Source organism: Eleutherodactylus coqui, chromosome 3 (assembly GCF_035609145.1).
Source record: "Eleutherodactylus coqui strain aEleCoq1 chromosome 3, aEleCoq1.hap1, whole genome shotgun sequence".
Taxonomy (NCBI): domain Eukaryota; kingdom Metazoa; phylum Chordata; class Amphibia; order Anura; family Eleutherodactylidae; genus Eleutherodactylus; species Eleutherodactylus coqui.
Window position 1 is genome coordinate 175049397 of NC_089839.1, and position 20770 is coordinate 175070166.

General features: G+C 42.6%; 1 protein-coding gene across 14 annotated transcripts in view; it reads left to right on the top strand.

Annotated features, from left to right (window-relative positions):
• Window positions 1–20770, top strand: part of FLNB (filamin B) — a 190117-nt gene that overhangs the window by 105652 nt on the left and 63695 nt on the right. For all 14 annotated transcript variants that reach the window (XM_066596588.1, XM_066596587.1, XM_066596575.1 and 11 more), the window contains exons 12-17: window positions 6328–6521; window positions 13172–13285; window positions 13758–13901; window positions 16546–16669; window positions 18183–18343; window positions 19651–19741. In XM_066596588.1, coding sequence (XP_066452685.1) covers window positions 6328–6521; window positions 13172–13285; window positions 13758–13901; window positions 16546–16669; window positions 18183–18343; window positions 19651–19741 — 828 coding nt within the window. The remainder of the gene's footprint in view (window positions 1–6327; window positions 6522–13171; window positions 13286–13757; window positions 13902–16545; window positions 16670–18182; window positions 18344–19650; window positions 19742–20770) is intronic.

Consider the following 20770-nt stretch of genomic DNA (forward strand, 5'->3'; position numbering starts at 1 on the left):
GTCTTGAATGGCTCATTGTGCTGCGGAATTCTCTTGGCTTCAATGATGAAGGCTTCATATTTTTCTCATTCCCTCCAGAAACAATAGAATGAAATTTTCAGCAGAAATGTTTAAAATAAAAGATAATGTTTTTTTTCAATTGAGGAGGGTGTTTTTCAAAATTAGTCAAGTCCATTTTTAAAGATTTTGCGTGGTACAGTATGAATCCCTTTGCTTCTGTTTACATGTCTCCAAGGTGTATTTAAAGGGCTACTGCAGCAAAACCGTGCCTGTTGGATGATCTGACGATGCTATCTATTGGTGGTCTGTTGAAGGCATCCTGATACCTCATGCATCCACTGGCCAGAGCTTCCCAGGTTGTGGGCAATTCATCGATACAAGCATCTAGCTTCTCACATTCCAATAATGTGCCCCCTCTAAAAGTTTGGGCAAAATCTCTTTGATTACATTGTAGAGGCATGTTGAGTGGTCAACAAGCTTTACACAAGTCGAAAAAGAGGTCACTACACACAAGTAGCCTCTGTGAGAGCCTTTTTTCATACGCCATGGGTGGAACCACTTTTAGGGCCTTAGGTGGCAAGACTGTTCATCTAATCACACCACAACTCTAATCATTTACATATCTGCCTGCAATTTATCTGCATGCCAAGTTTTGTAGCAAAGTGACAACTCCTTCTAGGTGCTTGATCACTCCCATTTTATTTGCCAAAGTAATGTACTGCAATACTCTACTTTAAAGAATTACCAGCAGCTGCTGAAAAGAGTGGCTTGGGCATCTGTGAATTAAAGGACATCAGCTCTTGCCAACCATCACAGCCATAATGTTTTCGTTGGGTCAATAAGCTGCATTTGAGAAGCTCATATCAGTTAAATATATTTAAAGTGGTTTTCTAGTTTATAAGCGATTTTGATGACCTAAAGATAGCGCATAAATAGATCAGCTGTTCGCTGAGTGCACTGACCGAGAGGACAGCTCCATTCCCACGCCAGTGGCCAGGCTTGGTATAACAGGCAAAGTTTCTGTTAAAGTGAATGGAAACTTTACCGAATACCAAGCCAGCCATTGCAGTGGGAATAGTCTGAGTGCACTGACCCAGAGAACAGCTGATCGGCGGGGAATCCCTGCTCATCTACTATTGGTGGCCTAGCCTAAGGCTAGGCCATCAGTAGTTTGCAAGTGGGCTACTCCAGTTTCTCAAGCGCACCCTCGGATCATATACCATTGGACACGTGCCTAATGTCTGTATCGGTCAGTTATTTTTCCCGCCATATTAATAGGAATTTTATAATGTATATCAGATATTTAGTGATTTAGTTAAATTATCTTAAAATTACTTTTACAAGATTTTCGGTGGCAACTGACGCTTTCTAGGAAATAAATATGCTTATTAAGAAAAAATTTAATAGACCGTGAATTGTAGATCCGTTACCAGAGATGCCTCGCAGGCAAGCTGAGTAGTACTTAATCAGATTTTTATAAAGTCTGACTTCCACCTCATGCCAGCTCCATACAACACAAATATATCACTGTTCCCATCCCCCTAGGACTATGATCAAAGTGTGAACCACCCCTCAACCTTTGCCAATGTCAGGATTGTGCCATAATATTTAATATATTTTAATCTGATAGCTGTGCTTGGCATTGGAGCACAATCGTACATTGGTTATACCGGACATGAATAGATTCAATGTCTGCTTTGTATTTGAGGTCTTAATCTAGACTGGTCTAATATTACATTATGCCTTGGACGTTAATTTAATAACCTTAGCACACCCACCTCTAGGGGTTGCTAGCCATGAAAAATACATTTAAACTAAAGTCTACTTTAACGGAAAATATAAACTCTCAATCAGATAAACCTTGTTCATGCTTGTATTCAAGTTACTCGCATCAAAATCAATTGTGGTATTTGTAATACAGAAATCCATGAAGACGTGCACACATCTGACCGTAAAATTAGTAAACCTATTAAAACCACGATTGCAATTTAAAAGGGGTGTTTCTCACTGGTTAGACTTCAATAAGGTATTCGGAGTGGGGTTAAGAGGCTACCCTGAAAAGGTTACAGTATTACCGTAGTGATGGATTATGAGATGTACCAAAAGTTTCATTAAATAACTGTGCCAGAAATTGCACAAATTTCCAGCATAGAGGAACAGAGAATGCTTCAAGTATGCTTTCTGAATGGCTAAGGCTGCTCATATTAAAAGGGAACTGCTTCCTGTGCCTAAGACAAGGTACAGGGGCAAACTGTATTAGAGGAGTTGCTGGAGCCAGGCAGAGAGGCTGCGGGAAAGAACTCGAGGAGCTGAACTACTGCAGAGTGTTGTAACTGAGTGCTGAGGTGGTGCAGGAGATTGCGCAGACAAAGAGGAGAGCCAGAAGCTGTGGCTTCCATGGGAAAAAGGACCAAGGGACAAGAGTAAGGGACTGTGCCTGACATGGTAGGATGCAACTAAGCTGGAGCTTTTGAACCAGAAGGTGCAGTAGTAGCAGAGATTCCTGTCCTACGGAACTGTAAGTGAGGCCGGCCTTGGTAAAACCACTAGGTGTGCACACCACTGGGAAGCAAATAATTGGGTAGCAGACCTGCTGCAATTTAGGGTCCAAAACCTTAATGGGCATTCGAACATGTGTTATGGATTTTGGGCTGGGGTACTTGGATACACTGGAACTGTATTGGTTATAGCATTACTGATACTGTTGTGTTGGCACGGTCATTACATTTTTTCCAATACCACATAGTAGTAGCCTTTGTTGCACATAGAGTATTAATGCTAGGATTTAGTTGTCGCTAGCAATAGATGATAGATAAATGCACATTGTTTGTAACTCCTGCTGCTGTATTGTATTCTGAATCTGCATCACTATACCACCAGTAGCGACAGTAGTGTATGGATTTTTTTTTTAGAGGGGTCACCACAATTTTAAGCTTCTAGGTCTGACCATGGATTACCCGATAAATGATTCATTTACATTCAAATGGCCAGCACGTTTGAATGGAAATGTAAGGCTAGGTATGACTACTTCCAGTTATGACAGAAATTTGGTCACTGCAGATAAAGATTCTATTTAAACAGAGGCGATTTTAAATAGCCAGATAATCTATAACCAACTTCAATAGACATTATGAATAGAGATGAGTGAACGTACTCGGTAAGGGCGGTTTCGCAATCGAGCACCGCGATTTTCGAGTACTTCACTACTCGGGTGAAAAGTACTCGGGTGCGCCGGGGGGCGGGGAGAGGCGTGGTGGCGTGTGGGGTAGCAGCGTGGAACAGGGGGGAGCCCTCTCTCTCTCCCTCCCCCCCCCCCCCCCCACTCCCCACTGCAACCCCCCGCGCCGCCACGGCGACCCCCGAATTTTTTCGCCCGAGTACGGAAGTACTCGAAAATCGCGGTATTCGGGCGAAAAAGGGGCGTGGCCGAGCACGTTCGCTCATCTCTAATTATGAACCTCCTATTAAAACAATTTGCAGGCAGAATTTATTTTTACAAATGGACACATGTATTTTGTTGGACAAGTGTTTTTAAAGTTTAGGCCACTAAAAAAAATTGCAAAGTAATGATCCTATTTGGAAACCTTTGGCATGTAAAAGATTAAAGGTCTCTTCTGGTTTGAACAACAGCCTCTTGCAGCCAGCAGTAGACCCATAGATTTGTGTCTCTAGTTGGAGTGTTTATCAAGTGTGTGAATTTGTAGTGTACATATTTATATACCCTGATGTTACTCCATATTTCAGGGCACTTACTAAAATCAACGGACTTAAAACCTGAGCTGCTGGCCTAATTCTGGGGAAAAGCTAGCTTTCTTAGTGGCTAAGGGCTCATGTCCACGGGGAAAATAGGATTTAGGATCCGCAGCGGATTTCCTGCATGCGGATCCGCATCCCATAGGGATGCATTGACCACCCGCGGGTACATAAATACCCGCGGATCGTCAATAAAAGTGATTTAAAAAAAAATGGAGCATGAAAAAATCTGGACCATGCTCCATTTTCATGCGGGTCTCCCGCGGGGACGGCTCCCGCGGGCTTCTATTGAAGCCTATGGAAGCCGTCCGGATCCGCGGGAGACCTAAAATAGGAATTTAAAGCATTTACTCACCCGCAGCGGACCGCGAAGCTCTTCTCTTCCTCACGGCCGCATCTCCCTTGCTTCGGCTCGGCGGATGTGCCCGGCGCATGCGCGCGGCACGTCGACGACGTGTCGACGACGTGCCGGCGACGTGCCGCCGGCGTCAGGAATTCATCCGCCGGCCGAAAATGAAGATCCGGCCGTGAGGAAGAGCAGAGCTTCGTCGCCCGCGCCGGAAAGGTAAATGCTTTAAATTGCTATTTTCGGCGCTCATGTCCGCGGGGCAGGAGGGACCCGCTGCAGATTCTCCATGGAGAATCTGCAGCGGATCTGATTTTCCCCGTGGACATGAGGCCTAAGGGCTCCTTCACACGGACTATGCAATTTTTTTAGCCACACGCTTCGCAGCTGTAAATCACATGAATGAGACTGATCAGCTACCAAGTTTCTCTCGTTTTGTTGCAGCCTGAAATACTGTCTGGCGGGGAAGAGAGCTTAGCTCTGCTAAACGCCCTCCTCCTCTCCGCCCCTTGCTTGCTGCTTGCAAAAAGAGGGGGTGGGAGCTTGTGTGCTAATCTCCCGCCTCCTCCCTTTGCTGGCAAGGGGCGGAGAGGAGGAGGAGGGAGTTTAGCAGAGCCGCTGCTAAACTCTCCCACCTCCCTTTTCTGTCAGCTCCCATAGGAGTCAATTGGACCAGCCGCTGTTGTAGGGCTAGATGACCACTATACCACATATATGTATTGGGGTCTACCTTCTGCTTATTATGTCTTACCACACTTGATTTTTTTTCATTTATTCTTTTACATTTTTTTACAGCATGTGCCTGTCTATTACTGTTTGACAGATGCTATTAAGTTACCAATGCACTATTATAATTGGCCAACTTTGACACCCTAGGTGGCGGCCTCTTCGGCCTACCCCCTTGTCCAAGCCTAGCTTTAGCTAGCACTGTTAATCAGAGTGTGAATTCACAGGCCTGTAATCTGTATCATATAATCAGGCCCTCAGTGATTGTGAAAACCACAAATTTTCTCAAGACGCCGTTTACAAAGCCAAAAAGTGATCGTTAAAAGTAGAAAATGTACAAACACAAAAGTATATAAATTTTTGTTTAAACAAAAACTGAAACTGTTGCCTATTTGTATGTTCTGCCAACACATTCCATAGCTTTTCATGTATGCTTAAGTGATGAAAACTAAACTGGGAGATTTATGCTTAAGCCAGAGTACTTCAGGATACTTAACGTAACGACTGTGTAATTCATCAAGGATTCCTTAGCAAAGTCACAAAGGCTTATTTTTTTTAAAATCTAATTGCGCTCCATGTCTTTTGTAAAAACATACTCGGCCTTGCCAAACTGTGTTTTTGTGTTCTGCAGACTTAGGAAAGCTTTCTTTCAAGGTCAGCGAATGTTTTGGAATGCATTGGACAGTATAGTATTTTATTAGGCCTCTTTATATTTGGTGGTTAAACAATTTTACATATTGGTGGATTAATCAAAATTGATCACTGCCATATGTGTCTGAATGCTGTCATTGGGGCTTCTCTAAACTACATCTAATCACAAATTTACTCAGTGTCCCATTTTTGGTCCCCACCCTTGCTTAATATATGTATCCAAATATGGCCCAAAGTACAAGGTTCCACAAAATCCTATTAATACAATGTGTAGATGACCACAAAAGACTCGCATAACGGTTACCTACGTATGGTTAAATATCCACCATATACAAGAAAATTTAGATATAGTTTTCTTGGCTTATTGTTGACTTGCTCTTAAGTGAGGCAGGCATAAAGGTGAGAGGTGTCCCATGCTAATGCTTCAAATTGGACCTTATTGCTGGTGTTTGCTAACACTACTCTCTCATAACCACCTGAGACCAGAGGACTTGATGCTGCCTTGACCCTTTTGTTTCCATGATGGATGGGGTAGTTTTCCGAACCCTTGTTTCTTAATGTTCTGCTGATACATCTGCTCAACCAGCCCTAGAAGTTCTTGTCACTCATGAAAATAGTGGATGCAACCTGGGATAGGCCTTTTCTTTCCATATAACAGATAATAACTTCATGGACTGCCCCTATACGTTGTGCACTGCTGCTCTTTTTGGATGATCATTGATTTCATTCTAATGTTCTAAGCTATTGAAAAGTTTAGTGTTTTTTGAAGTTTATAGATTTAAAGCTTGTCCTTGGGGGAGATTGCTTCTTGTAAATCTCAGATCCTGATGGTGGTTCTTGATGTGCTGCAGGTTTTGCTATTGAAGGTCCTTCTCAGGCTAAGATAGAATGCGATGATCAGAGTGATGGATCTTGTGATGTCAAGTACTGGCCAAAGGAACCAGGTGAATATGCTGTGCACATCATGTGTGATGATGAAGACATCAAGAATAGTCCATACATGGCCTACATCCAGCCTGCATCAGCAGATTTTAGCTCAGATAAGGTAAACTGTTTTATGATACTTTTTTATATCTTGACATTTTAGGGCCAGCAAGAATGAGATCCTTCAAATGCATATTCACTTGTTATGGCTCAAAGCCATTTCCCTTTCTGTTCTATAATTTATCTTAAGGAACAAACTTCCTTTAGAAATGTGCTCCTTGTTTTGTTTTTACTTCCTTTCTGTCTTGTTGGTGTATGTAATACACTGGACTATAAAGGTCCTTTTACACAAAAGATGAGCAATCATTTTGCATAAACTACTAACTGGTACTAATTCCAATTAGTAGCTTAATGCCTGTGAGCCGTCCTTTATTCTGCTGCAGGCTTGACAGCTGAGACAATGTTATCAACGCTTCTCACGGAGAACACAGCGTAAAGTCCCTTCTCACAGTTCTTCTACCGAACTATGGATTTTATGCCAAACATACAATCATCGTTCAGCAGAAAATGAAGGATGAGCACATTTACACGCCACACTTAACGTTCAAAAGATGGCTTTTGAGTGATCATCTTTTTGTGTAAAAGGGCCTTAAGGCTTTAATTCTTCTGTTGCAAAACTGCAAAGAATATTGTATCCAGTAATAAGTTAAAAGAAAACTAAATTTCAGTTACAATATTAATCTTACAATAACTATATAGATCCCTAGCCATTAATGTTAAATTCTCTATTTTAGTGGGTGTTTTTTTTGTTTGTTTTTTTGTTTTACGTTAAATGGTGGTTTATTACTCTAACCCCCTATGGACATGGCATACTTTGGTTTTAAGGATGCAATGTTTTTTGGGGGGATTTTCATCCCCACTTGTTAAAACCCAAGTTATCTTTCTGTCAACATGGCCATATGAGGGACTGTTTTTTGCATGGCAACCCATAGTTTTTATTGGTGCCACTTTTTGGGTGTGTATTAGAGATGAGCGAGTATACTCGCTAAGGCACATTACTCGAGCGAGTAGTGCCTTAGCCGAGTATCTCCCCGCTCGTCTCTAAAGATTCGGGGGGCGGGGAGCGGCAGGGGAGAGCGGGGAGGAACAGAGGGGAGATCTCTCTCCCTCCCTAATCCCCCTCCCCGCCGCAACTCACCTGTCACCCGCGCCGGCCCCCGAATTTTTAGAGACGAGCAGGGAGATACTCGGCTAAGGCACTACTCGCTCGAGTAATGTGCCTTAGCGAGTTTACTTGCTCATCTCTAGTGTGTGTATATATAATGTGAATTTATTTTTTTTTGTAGGGCAAGGAGAAAAATGCCTCAATTTCGCCATTGGGTTTTGTTTTATTTTCTCTCAGTGTTAATCATGCAGCATAGATGACAAAATGATTTTTTTTTTCTGCGGGTTTGCTATGATATATTGCAGTACTTCTATACTGCAATGAATTATTACTATTTATGGTGATCGAAGCCATGGCAGATCCAGACGCCATTATTCGGCATCCATTTGCCATGTTTACCCATCAGCCTTCTGTGATTTATATCATGGTCCACAACATCACAGTGGGAGCGCCCTTCTTCTGTGAACCCTTTACATGCCACAATAAACATTGATTGCAGCATGTAATGGGTTAATGGCAGGGATCAGTGTTTTCACTGATCCTCGCTGGTGTAGCGGGAGGGTGGCTGTCGGACACCCCCAGCGACCAATGCGGATTGTGTGGGATCAGCTTCTGAGCCTGTGCCATCTATACTTCCATTTGCTAGAATTCCTTCCCTGCCAGGACGTTCAACTTGAACTGGATTAACGGGGCTTTCCAGGCAATGTTTGATGGCCTATCCTCAGGATGGGTAATCAATAGCTGTTCAGCTGGGGTCTGCTGCTTAGGACCCTGACCGATCAACTGTTCAGGTCGCTCTGACCCCTTTTGCAGAGTGGGCAGCTCTGATAATTTTACAGGTGCAACTCAATAACAGCCGAGCATGCAATTACAATCGCCAATGTGTTGTGTTGTGGGCGCCTCAGCAACTGATCAGTCAGGGTCCTGAGCGAAGGACCCCAGCCAATCCAGCTACTGATTACAGATCGTGAGGAAAAGTCAGTAATGAACATTGCCTGGAAAACCTCTGTTGGGGGTATTTTAACTCAAAATAATGCTAGGATTTTATTTACTGGAGAAAAGTCTTTGCAAACTGCCCAGATAAACCATATATGTAAAGGTGGTCATCTACTTTGTCAGCCAGCCGACAGCCATTTTTCCCCGACCTCGCCACACACGTACACACAGTTTAGCTGTGCATGCATGTATTCTCAGTGGGGAGAGGGAATTAAGCTAATAATAGATAGTTCAGTTCTCCTGAAATCAAAAGGACTAGGATTGTTGAGAGTTTGAATCCCCATCCCGGACACCTATTGAGCGAATGTCCGCCAAACCTCTACTACCCTCTAGATGGTTTGCTGAAATTGATGTGTTCAACTAATTGATTAGTATATGCATGCCCAGCTTTAGTTCCCATATATACAGAGATGAATATAGAGATTTGCAGTTTAGTGGTTCAGTTGTCACCTGCTGGGTGGTGGCCCTACTCATCTACCATGCGTGGTTTGCTGAAAGCAAACTGTCTTATTGACTTTGAGGTATTAACTGTATGTAGTACTTCCCCTTATGTTTACTAGAGGCTGTAATTTTGTATTTGCATGGTGTTTAGAGCTCCCGCTTCCTGAAAATGAAGCTCTGGTCCTATAAAGATATTAAAGGGGTTGTACAGGAATGACAAAAGATGGCTGTGGTCCATGTAGTGTAGAATCCATCCTAGGATGGGAAAATGCTTGTATAGACTGGGTGGCAGCAGAGCTTGACGCAGTACTGTTCAGAACATAGCAGGGTTAGGGGCGGTCCACACTGGCACATGTTAATCGGTAAGACAGCACAAGTTTTCTTTCCTCCAAAATGGATGAAAACTTATCACGTATCCACCGGCTAGAATGGTTTAATGGTCAACCCTATGCATACGTTTTGCCCAGCATTAGCTATGTGATTGGGGTTTTTTTTGGGGGGGGGAAGGGGGGTTCTTCGTGTGATTGGAAAAACCTAACCTATTTTTCTGTCCCATAAAATACCGTGTGGAGAGATATAAACATTTTTTAACATTGCAGTCGATGGAAAAATGTATATGCTTTAAAATGCATGTTTTTTCTTTTTTTTTTTTAATGCATGTTTCTTGCATGCATGATATTTGTAAGTCCAAGTGTGGACAGGCCCTTAGGGCTCATGTCCACGGGCAAAATAAGAATTAAAATCCGCAGCAGATTTTAACTCTTCTCCTGCCCGCGGATCCGCACCCCATAGGGATGCATTGACCACCCGCGGGGTAGATAAATACCCGCGGATGGTCAATAAAAGGGATTTTAAAAAAAAATGGAGCATGAAAAAATCTGGACCATGCTCCATTTTCATGCGGGTCTCCCGCGGGCTTCTATTGAAGCCTATGGAAGCCGTCCGGATCCGCGGGAGACCTAAAATAGGAATTTAAAAGAATTTACCCATCCGGAGTGGACTGGGAAGGTCTTCTCTTCCTCACGGCCGGATCTTTCTTGCTTCGGCTCGGCGGATGTGCCCGGTGCATGCGCGAGGCACGTCGGCGACGTGCCGCAGCCGTGACGAGTTCATCCGCCGGCCGAAAAAGAAGATCCGGCCGTGAGGAAGAGAAGACTTTCCCCGCCGTAGCGGGTAAATTCTTTTAAATTCCTATTTTCAGTGCTCATGTCCGTGGGGCAGGAGGGACTCGCTGCAGATTCTCCATGTAGAATCCGTAGCGGGCCTGATTTTCCCCGTGGACATGAGGCCTTAGGCTTTGCCTGCGTTGTTGCCCCCTCAGTGGTGGATGGTGTATTTGCGTGCGCAGCTGTGTTGATTTACTGTACCGCATGCAAGTCGTGAACAAAAATATGCATACGGATACGCCTAGCTACTGAAATGGCCAAATTCTTTGAATACCAGATCTGTTGTTTTTTGTTTTTTTGGAGAATAGAGTAGGCTTATGTTTTTATTTTTGTGCTACACAATTGTGCACACAAAATACGTGCTTGTGAATGAACCCATTCAAATCAATGGACTCCGTTTTCTGCGTATTGCCGGTGCAAAGATTTTTAAGTGCTAATACGCCTGTGAATCTGGCCCTGGACAGTTGGACAGACTCGGAGCCTCTAAGGAATAGTCATCATAAGCAGGCCTTTTCATTAGGAACCAGAAGATGAAATTTGAAAGAATGGCTGAGCTAGTTGAGTAACGTATCGTTAGTACATACTACCCAGGACTTAATAATTATCAACCTATTTGGTAGCTAGCACATTCTAAAGTTCCTCTTCCAGAGCTGATCCTGAATTTCCCTTGGAGAGATTAGTAAAGCCACGTATGAGATTTTATTGACATTAAATATTAATTTCTCCTTGACTAAAGCCCCTCTACAAGTAACATCTGTTAAGTTGCGTCTCACTTGTAAGCCAACGTCTATGCATTTCTAATGAAGCTGTAGACTTATTCAAGTTTTCCACATGTGATGTCACCAGCGCCTGTGGGGGATAGCAATGCTTTTCATAAAATCTTTACATTGTATGTTGCAAATCTTACATGTACAGTTAACTGGGCAACGTGCTGTTAATCTCACCTCCGAGACTGGAAATGTTTTGGAAAGGTCGCGACTAGAGCTCACTGACTGCTCCATGTGTAACCAAATACCTCAGCCGAATGCAGAAGCCAGTGAAGCGTTACATTGGATGAAGTTTATCATAGACTGCAAGGTAGCCGACAAACAGTTAAAGTAGAGGTTCCTCATATTAAGAGAGAAACCTATCATTTTAGATGAGAAAGAACTTTTACCTATTAAATAGCTCTTCTGAGATGACCTCGACGTCTTGGGTAGTTCCTCTGATTTCGAGGATGGTGGGGGCAAGTCTTGTAGGAAGTATAATTCCAGACATGGTAGTTGTTAATCAACTTCCCTAGAAATATATGGAAGTGTCTTAAGTAATTTTTAGCTGTTGCTTTTTTTGGGAGAACCAAATATGGCCCAATTTTATGTTTCCCATGGGGAAGGTCTCTCCATTCTACCAAATGAGAAGCTTAAATGACAGATGAGTGTTTTTCAGCATGAAGAGGTTGTCCACTTTTTTTTTTTTTTTTTCACTTGAGCCATTAAAAAATTTAGCTAATCACACTATATCCTATCGCTTAGACTTCCAGCGATCAGCTGCAACCTGACAAGTGTTCATTTCACCTGTGGTGCTGCTATAGGAAGTATTACACCATTCACTGAAATGTATGGGATATCAATGTAGAACGTGCTCCTCCAGAAAGGGCGGCTTTTTGCAGCTGCATTCTGCTCCAGCTAATTGGTGGAGGTTATTGATGAGGGATCCCCACCATAAGCTCAGTGGCGTTTTGAAATTGGTTGATCTTTTAATTCCTGAAAGGCCAGAGTGTTTTGGACCAGACACTCTTAAGCAAATTTATGCATGTGGTGGTTTTTATGGCCCTATTTTTTTTTTTTTCTATTGGTCTGTCAACCTTTTTATTTTTAGTGGTTTTTTTTTTATATGTTCTTGTTTTGGATGCTTAATCTCAGACTATATAAATCATATATTAAAAGCACAAATATGGCAATGGCTTGAGTTGGTGTGGTTTTTTTTTTTGGTTTTTTTTTGGGGTGGGGGGGTTGTTACTACTTCGGACTATTTTTTTAACGTCTTTGTCCCCCATGAGACTTCTTAAACTAATGGAAGACATTAACAGTGTCTTTTTTTTCTTTTCTTTCACAGTTTTCATTTTAAGTGGGCATTCATAGGAGCCCCAGTTACAGGGGAAAACATTCCTCTAATATGGCAGTAGTCACTGGCACAGCTGAAGTGTCGTCTGCTAAGACCCTGCAGCTCTTCTATGCCAAGGGCCTCCGGTCATCACATGATCTCCACGTACCATAGAGGATAAGGCACTACTGTTTCGTCTATTCTCTACATAGCGCCCATTGAGCACTATGTAGCCTGCAAGAGAGAACCCAGAGGCGGTTATAAACTGCTTCTGTCGTCCTTTTGGTTCATGGGATCTCTAACAGCAGAGGGACTGACCTGTTCCTGCTAGAATGCTAAACTTGTTACTTTATGCTTAGTATCAGCCAGGATTAAAGCCCAGCACTAAGTACTTTATATTTACGGTGCTTGGTCCTTAACTGGTTATAGAGTACCTATCATTTTTTTTTTTTTTCCAAAACCACTTTGGCATGCCAGAAGTTTTGTACAGTGCAGGTCTGTCAGTTGAGACGCCACTGATCACTAAAACGAAGGAGCTTATTTGTTTTTGATTGGCTTTTCTTGGACAGTGGAGCATACAGATTTATAAAGTCCCTAAGTGAGGGCTTCTGCCTCGTTGTTTAATGATTGGTACTTCTCAGCACCCAAACTCCCACTAAGTAAAGCCTCTGACATTTCAATAGACATATGTTTTTAAAAATGATGTCCCGTTAATAAACTATTCAATAACTAAATAAAAAATTAAATAAATAAATCTTGGTATTTGTATAGCGCCAACTTATTCCGCAGCGCTTTCAAGTAATTACTTATTACTCCCCACCAAGCTGGGTTCTCATAACTCCTTTATAGGTAATGTTCTCTACATCATGGTGTTTTAGAAAAAAAGTACTTTTCTAAACAGGCTTTCATTTTATCGTGCAGGTTAAAGCCTATGGTCCTGGGCTGGAGAAAAGCGGATGCATCGTTAACAATCCAGCGGAGTTTTTTGTCGATCCAACAAATGCTGAGACGGCTCCTTTAAAAATCTTTGCACAGGTAAATCTAAAAATAGGACAAATGCCATAAAAATACTTGTCTGAAAAAGTGGGGATAAGGACTGGAGTTTAAGGAATTCCAGGGAGATGACTTGACCTCTGGTGGAGACCTCCTGGGCATAATGGCTCACTGTGCTCAACTGACTGTGGGGTCTTGACTTGAAATCTCACTGAGCTTCTCTTGGCGACCACATAATCCCAGACAGGCTGAACTTCTTTCCATCAAACTAAATGACTCCACTTGGCAGCCTTCTCCTGGAATGGCTGTGCGTTACACACCAACACGATATATGCTGACCCTGTCCTTTTTTCCTAAGAAAAATAAGGTGATGAAACTATAAAACTCTAGACTTGGCGAGCATAAGAATATAGGTGAGGGTTGAGGCATACGTAGACCCGACTGAGACAAATAAAAACACATGTTCTGACTCCTTTCCACTTATACGGAGGGGTTTTATTATGTTTTTTAACAGGATGTTGAAGGCAATCCTGTAGATGTCAACACAAAGTCCAAACCAGATGGGACGTATGTCTGCTCCTACAATCCCGTTAACCCCATTAAACATACTATTGCTGTCACATGGGGTGGTGTGAGTGTACCCAACAGCCCATTCAGGGTAAGTATAGATTTTATAATTGAGAATTGTTGTAGCCTTTTTTGGTTGTGTTTTATAACTGCATGTTGACTTCATTCTGCTGGAGCGGTGCTGGTGTGCACTGAAAAATTGTAGCTCCTACAAAATGCTGAAATTAAAAAAATTCTGGAATTGTTGAAGTCCCCATCTCCTTAACCCCTTCCAATTTAATTTCCCTGCCATCCGCACATTCCCCAGCTTCTATGAATTTTGGGTGGGAAATTGCGTTGTGGATTCCTTGGAGTTACTCAACAAAAATGAAACGGTCATAATTTTATTAGCTTTTTTTTTTTTTTTGTAAATTAACCCTTTCAAATAAAGTGTTGGCCCTTAGCCCACATTAAGATTCCCCTGCATAACTCCAATGCCGCATGAGGGCTGACACAGTTCTCTAACAGTATGTAGGATAGCGCTCCGATGTTGGAGGCTGTTCTGCATATGTATGGTACAGTGTGCAGGACAGTGCTCCGATCAAGCGCTGTTCTGCGTATTGTTAGAAAAGTGTCAGCCCTCAGGGAAATCTTAATGTCAGATGAGGGCTGACACTGGATTGCAAAGGGTTAGAGTACCTGAACTTTCACCTTCAGAGAGCTTCTATTTCATGGGCCATTTTCAGCTCCTTCCGGCAGCTGACAACTGCTCCATATAACGCAATGTAGGCATTATATAGCATTTTGCCCTTTCAGAGGAGCATTGTTGTGGTTTTTAGAGGCAAAATCCATGTTAGGGTATGTGCACAGGGCATAAGCAAAGTGTTTCGCTATAATGGACTATAAGGAAAAATAAGCATTGCACAGAGTCCCTTTGAAATCTATGGGTTGTCTATGTAATAGGACATGTTCTCCCAGAGCAAGTGACATTCTTTTATATGTGCCTTCTGCTCTATCGAAGAGCTAAGGATCCTGAAGGATACTTTGGTACCCCTGTAGTGTTGCAGAGAACTTTGCAAGTTAAAGGGAACCGGTCACCAACTATAAAACACCATATAGGGTTTATAGTTTAGGTGACTGGAAGTCTGGGCAGCATCTTTTTATACACGCTTGGTCCCCCTGCTCCTGTGGTGTGCTGACGAAGTCGTGCACTTGGTGTGTACACTCTCCCATAGTGATGAATGGGAATACGCGCACACAGCAATTTTGATAGTCAAGCCGGCTGTGTCTGCACGGACTTTCCCGGGGACACTGCAGGAATGGAAGGATGAAAAGAGGTTCCCTGGTCTCCACGTCGCCTAAGTTATAAGCACTGTAATGTGTTTCATGCTGCTTATAGTTGGTGACAGGTTCCCTTTTTTTAAAGAGGTTGTACAAAATTAGAAAAAGGTAGCTGCTTTCTTCTAAAATGTCGTCAGATGGCTCACAGGTTGTGCGAGGTATGGTTTTTCTGCCCCACTAACTTTAGTAGCACTGCGTTCCAATTCCAGACAAAACCCATGGACAGAAGTGGTACAGATAACCCTTCCTGTGCAGGGATATGAAGGGGCTGTCTAGCACAGGGGGCATGTTGTCCAGTAACCAAAGTAAGAAGAGCGGTACTTATTCTTTGCTGCTGTGATCCAGTGTTGTAGCCCCGCAGTGGTCCCAGCGTTTGTTGGGACAGATGTCACCGTTATTCAGGTGGCTGCTGAAGCCAATCAAAGGCTGTAGTGTCACGTTTCCAAACTCTTGGCATCTGCGCTCACATCTTAAGCACCATAATGCCAGGAAAACAAGCAGTGACACTGCAGCCTCTGATTGGCTGCAGCGGGCACCTAGCTTATGGTGACATCTGTTACAACAAACACTACTATTCTTATTTTGGCACAGGGGTGTGTAATCCAGTACCCAGATAACCCCTTTAATGTGCAACCATTTAGTCTGTTTTTACACTGCGTTTTAATGTAGGAAAGAAGTTTATTTTACTGATGGTCATTGTTCAGATGTTTTTTTGGGGTTTTTTTTTTTTGGACCGATTCATTACAAATTTTGGACCGATTCATTACAAATACTGACAAATTGATCTCCATTTGCATCCCGGGGGGGGGGGGGGGGAGGGGTGTGGTGTGGGTGTGTTTTTTTTTCTTATTTTAAATAAGCCCACACACCCCTCCCTCCTAATTTTTTGACTTCTACTTAGAAACAAGACCCAGAACAGGAGTAACTTTAAATAGTAGTTGGATGTAGTTTGCTGCTGAGGAGTGTTGAAGGCTGTTGGAGTACTTGTGCTGTGAAAGACTGGCTAGAAGTACAATCCACTTTTTTGCACCTTTTTCTTAGGACAGATCAGTTAAATGGATGGCAAAAATAAACAGTATTTTATACCATTTCATGCATCCTTCTGTTTGCATTTAGTAAGAAGACTGAGGCTAACTCAGTTTATTGCTGGTTGGAATAGTGCACAGATCTGTGCTCTCCTATCCAGCCAGAACGGGACCAGAACAGGAAGCAGGCAAACATATATATCCTTTTTGGGCATCCTTTCCTCCCCCTTCCCCCTACAGAAGTTTGTTTCCTTTTTTTTGTCTTAGGCTCTCTTTCACACTACGTTTGGTCTGTAGACCAATGTAACTCTGAACTGCAGAATTGCTGGTAGGGGATGAAGTGTTGCTTTAATTCTTGTGCATGAGAAATCACTTCTGTTTGTTATGTAGGTGAATATTGGCCAAGGTAGTCACCCACAAAATGTGAAAGTTTTTGGCCCAGGTGTGGAGAAGACTGGTCTGAAGGCAAATGAACCAACTCACTTTACGGTGGACTGCACAGAGGCTGGGGAAGGTAATGGATTTGCTTATGACCTATTTCACAATCTAGTTTTACCTCCGACCACTTGGCTTATGGAAATAATATAGAACAGTGTTTTTATGTGTTTTCCACCGATTTGCCATAGATGTTTTCTATACAGTCTGCCTCTACAGTTGCATTGTTGAAGTTGTAGGTCTCCAGCCGGGCCAAAGCTGCAACTCTCAGCATTCCCTGAAAGTCAAGGGCTGTCATAGTTTGCTGAGTGTGGTAGTTTTGCACCAGTTGGAGAGCTGTAGTTTCGGCATCACTACTGTAGAACTTGAGTAAAACTGTTCATTTACAATGGAATCTTTCAGATAAATTCTCAAAGTTGCAATAAGAAATAGTCTTCTGTATGGGTGATTCTAAATAGGGAGTGGTCTTAAATGGTGAAGTTTCACTATACACTGAGATGCCAAAATAATGGGATAGCAAAATGTAAACCGATTACAAATTGACATTACCTCAGTTATTGGCTTGGGAAAGTCTACATTGTATAAGTTGTGAGGTGTTACCTTGTGAGTGAGGTTGAATACACTGGCCAGCGTGCCATGGCAAGATGACATGAATTATTAGAGCTTAAATGAGGCATGATAGTTAGTTATTACCAGTGTAGTGCCTCAAAGGCCAGCAGGACCAAGGAGGGGTTCGGGTGATAACAATGACAGCGGCGGTGGCCCTGCTACTCCCCCTGTCCTGAACTACGCGTGCGGGGATAACTCTGCAGTATTAATGGTGTTCTAGTTTGGCGTTGGGTGCTACCCGTGAAGTCAGACAGTGGATGGTGGTAAGGTTGTCAAGTTCGTGACGCCGGTACGTATACAGGTCAAACCTGTGCCGGACAAAAGAAGTAAAACTAAAATGAGGAAATTGTCGTATCTTCCTAGATTATAGTGTAGTACCTCAGTGCTGATGGGTCGCTGGTGGGAAGGAACTCCAGGAGTCAAGATTAAATGGTAAAATAGAATGTTTTATTTACAGAGAGCATTCTTCACTTAGTGGCGGTTATACAGTTTGCATTACATTTGCTTGGAATAATGATTACAGTTTCAAATGCAGCATCTTACATCTGTGTATGGTTACTGTCAGTACAGGGACATACTTCTATACACATTAATCTTCCTTTCTTGGAAACCCAATGTCTTTGCACTTTTGGAGTTGATTCCACATGGAGTTGCTACATAATATTTGTTTTTCCAATGACTTTTGGCATGTTAGTGTATTTGTAAAGTACCTTATGCAATGCATCATACAATAGTTTCACTAGTGGGTGGTCAGTCTCCCTGTATTGCCTTCATTTTACCTCCAAAGAACAATTGCAGCATCCCTTTTTAATATGATTTTATCAGTGGACTCAACCTATGCCATGAGAGAACACCAGTATGGAATCGCCAACATATGATCGTGAAATTCAAGTGTACAATTTGCTATTCATTCATAAGAACTTCATACTGACACTTGTAAAAGGTGGCTGAGGATGTGTTCTCATTTTTCTTTTTTTTTCCAGGGGACGTAAGTGTTGGAATTAAATGTGATGCCCGAGTGATAAGTGATGAAGAAGAAGACATTGATTTTGATATAATTCCCAATGCAAATGACACATTTACCGTTAAATATATGCCGCCTGGCGCTGGCCGGTACACCATTAAAGTTCTCTTTGCTGGAGAGGTGAGTACTTTGTGGCTGTGGAATATAGCAATGTTCTTCCACAAGTTTGTTTCAAAAGATTATGTAATTTGGAGCTGAAAATATCCTTTAGGTTCCTCAAAAGCCAAGAACAATATTGTTGTGTTTGGCCGTTTCTTAGAAAGAAATGCTAAATTTATCTTGGAGTGTTGCAAAAATTGAAAAACTATTTTTGAACGCTATTGTCCTAATAAAAAAAGAACAAACACAGCGGTTAATGCTGGGGTGAGCAATTTTTGTAGTCTTGAGGACAGATGACACCAGGGAAGGGATGGGGATTTTTTTATTTTTTTCCCCTTTTCAATATGTTTTTCACTACTTCAGCAAGTCTCAATGGAATACAAAAATGGGAAATTTGTAGTTGCATTGGCTCCTGAGATTTCTTCTGTCTTCAAATTACAAGATTTTTTTAGTCTATAATGGAAATAAAAGGTAAAGTGTCACTTTTATGCAGTAATAGCACCACATTTGTCTATGGCCTTGTCTGGCATTAAAGCTTGAACTTCAGCATTCAACTGAATTAGGCTGACCTGCAATACCAGGCACAGCCTGTGGATGGAGTGGTGCTGTTTCTGGAAATAAAACAAAGCCCTTTCTTCCTAATATGACACAACCCCTTTTTAATGATATGAAAATAATCTTTATTAAGGCTAGGATAATGGTTTTTAAAGGGGTTGTTCCAGGATCACAAGTTATCCCTTATCCACAGGGATACCTTGCTGATCAGTGGTGGGGGTCTCACCACTGAGACTACTACTGATGCTGAGAATGGGGGTCCTTTGATCCCAATCATCCTCACTGCGGGCCTACTGCACCTTCCTGCATTGAGGAGGAGACTAAATGGAATGCTGACATTCCATTAACTTTCAGTGCAACTGCGGAGACAGCTGAGCCAATCAGGGTGATCCCCTGTGGATAGGGAAGAACTTGTGATCCTGGTACAACTCCTTCTTAGGCCCCCTGTCCACGGGCGATGCAGAATATCGCTAGCTATATTTCGCTGCCGGGGAGCAGAGGAGAGAACTGACGGTTCTCTGCGGTGAGCCTATCTGAGTGGAGAATTGCGGCATCCCGCAAGCAGAGAATCGCTATGACTCTCTGCCTGTGGACAGGGGGCTTCACTTTCCATAGGAACGCTATCGAAATCATGCACTGCGTTACTCGAGGCTGCATTATCGCCGCGAGTAATGCAATGCAAGATCGCCCATGGACAGGGGCCCTAACTCTAACACCTTCTTTTTGTCAATGGTAGAGAAAATAGTAAGATTTTCATTGCTTCATTCCCATAGGAAATCCCATCTAGCCCATTCAGAATTAAGGTTGACCCCTCACATGATGCCAGCAAAGTGAAGGCTGAAGGTCCAGGGCTTAATAAATCTGGTATGTATATAGAATGCAAAATGTGACTTACTTTTTCGATATGTTACCAGCGTAATCTATTTCAGCTGTTAAACTCAGCAGTCAGATCATAAGATTAGACTTTTCATAGGTTAGAAAAAAGCTTTTCAATCAGCCCCATTCTCTTGAATGCCTCCGTACATATAGTAGCAGAACTAAGCAATCGTTTTATGAGGGTGCGCATGGGCTGATGGGAGTCCCCTTCTAACTATTACAATGCCATTTATGTATGAGATTCGTTTTATAGAATAGTGAGGCCTTCCATAGAATAAAAAGGTAAATTAACCCAATGGAGGCCAAACAGCACGGTTTTGGCACCACTTAGGATATGGATACATGTAGTGTATACTTTGGGAGCGTTTTCTAGCATACATGCTATGTATTGATCATTAATAGGATGTGGACAGGGCTTTTAAAAGCAATAATTGGCAAAGGGGCAGTACAGAGGCACTAAACTCTATACCGATTTGCTATCTATTGCTCCTGTAGTGTCCTTCTCTTCAGTACTGATTTGACAATTATTCACCCCTTTTTAGAAGTATTGTGCCTCACAGTTAGTGCTTCCATAAAATGGGTGTCTCCTTTTGTGCCCTCCTTGTGTGCAATGAGAAAGTCAGCTGGCTGGGTGGACCTAAGGGGGGCAATTGCCTTCATTCTAAATCCACTAGTGCACAACCTTCCCCTTTCACCCCTTGCAAGTTTGTGGTCAGAGCCCTGTGTGATAGCACAGGTTGCACATGGCTAAGGCTATGCTTGCATAGAACAGTCAGAAAAAGCTACTAGAAACTGTAAATCCCTTTTATGAGGACAGGGAGCTTCTTAATGGTCCTGTATAGTACATGCAGTACTAGAAAATAATATGGAGCCACCCTAATCTGGTGTCAAAGGACCAACTCATTCTGGCACAGGTAGTTGGCAGTATCTGACATGTAGTACCATACTGTACTGAGGCGCTACTAGACAGCCGGTCAGTGCTTACACTTCAGTAATATGAGTGTTGGATGAAATGCC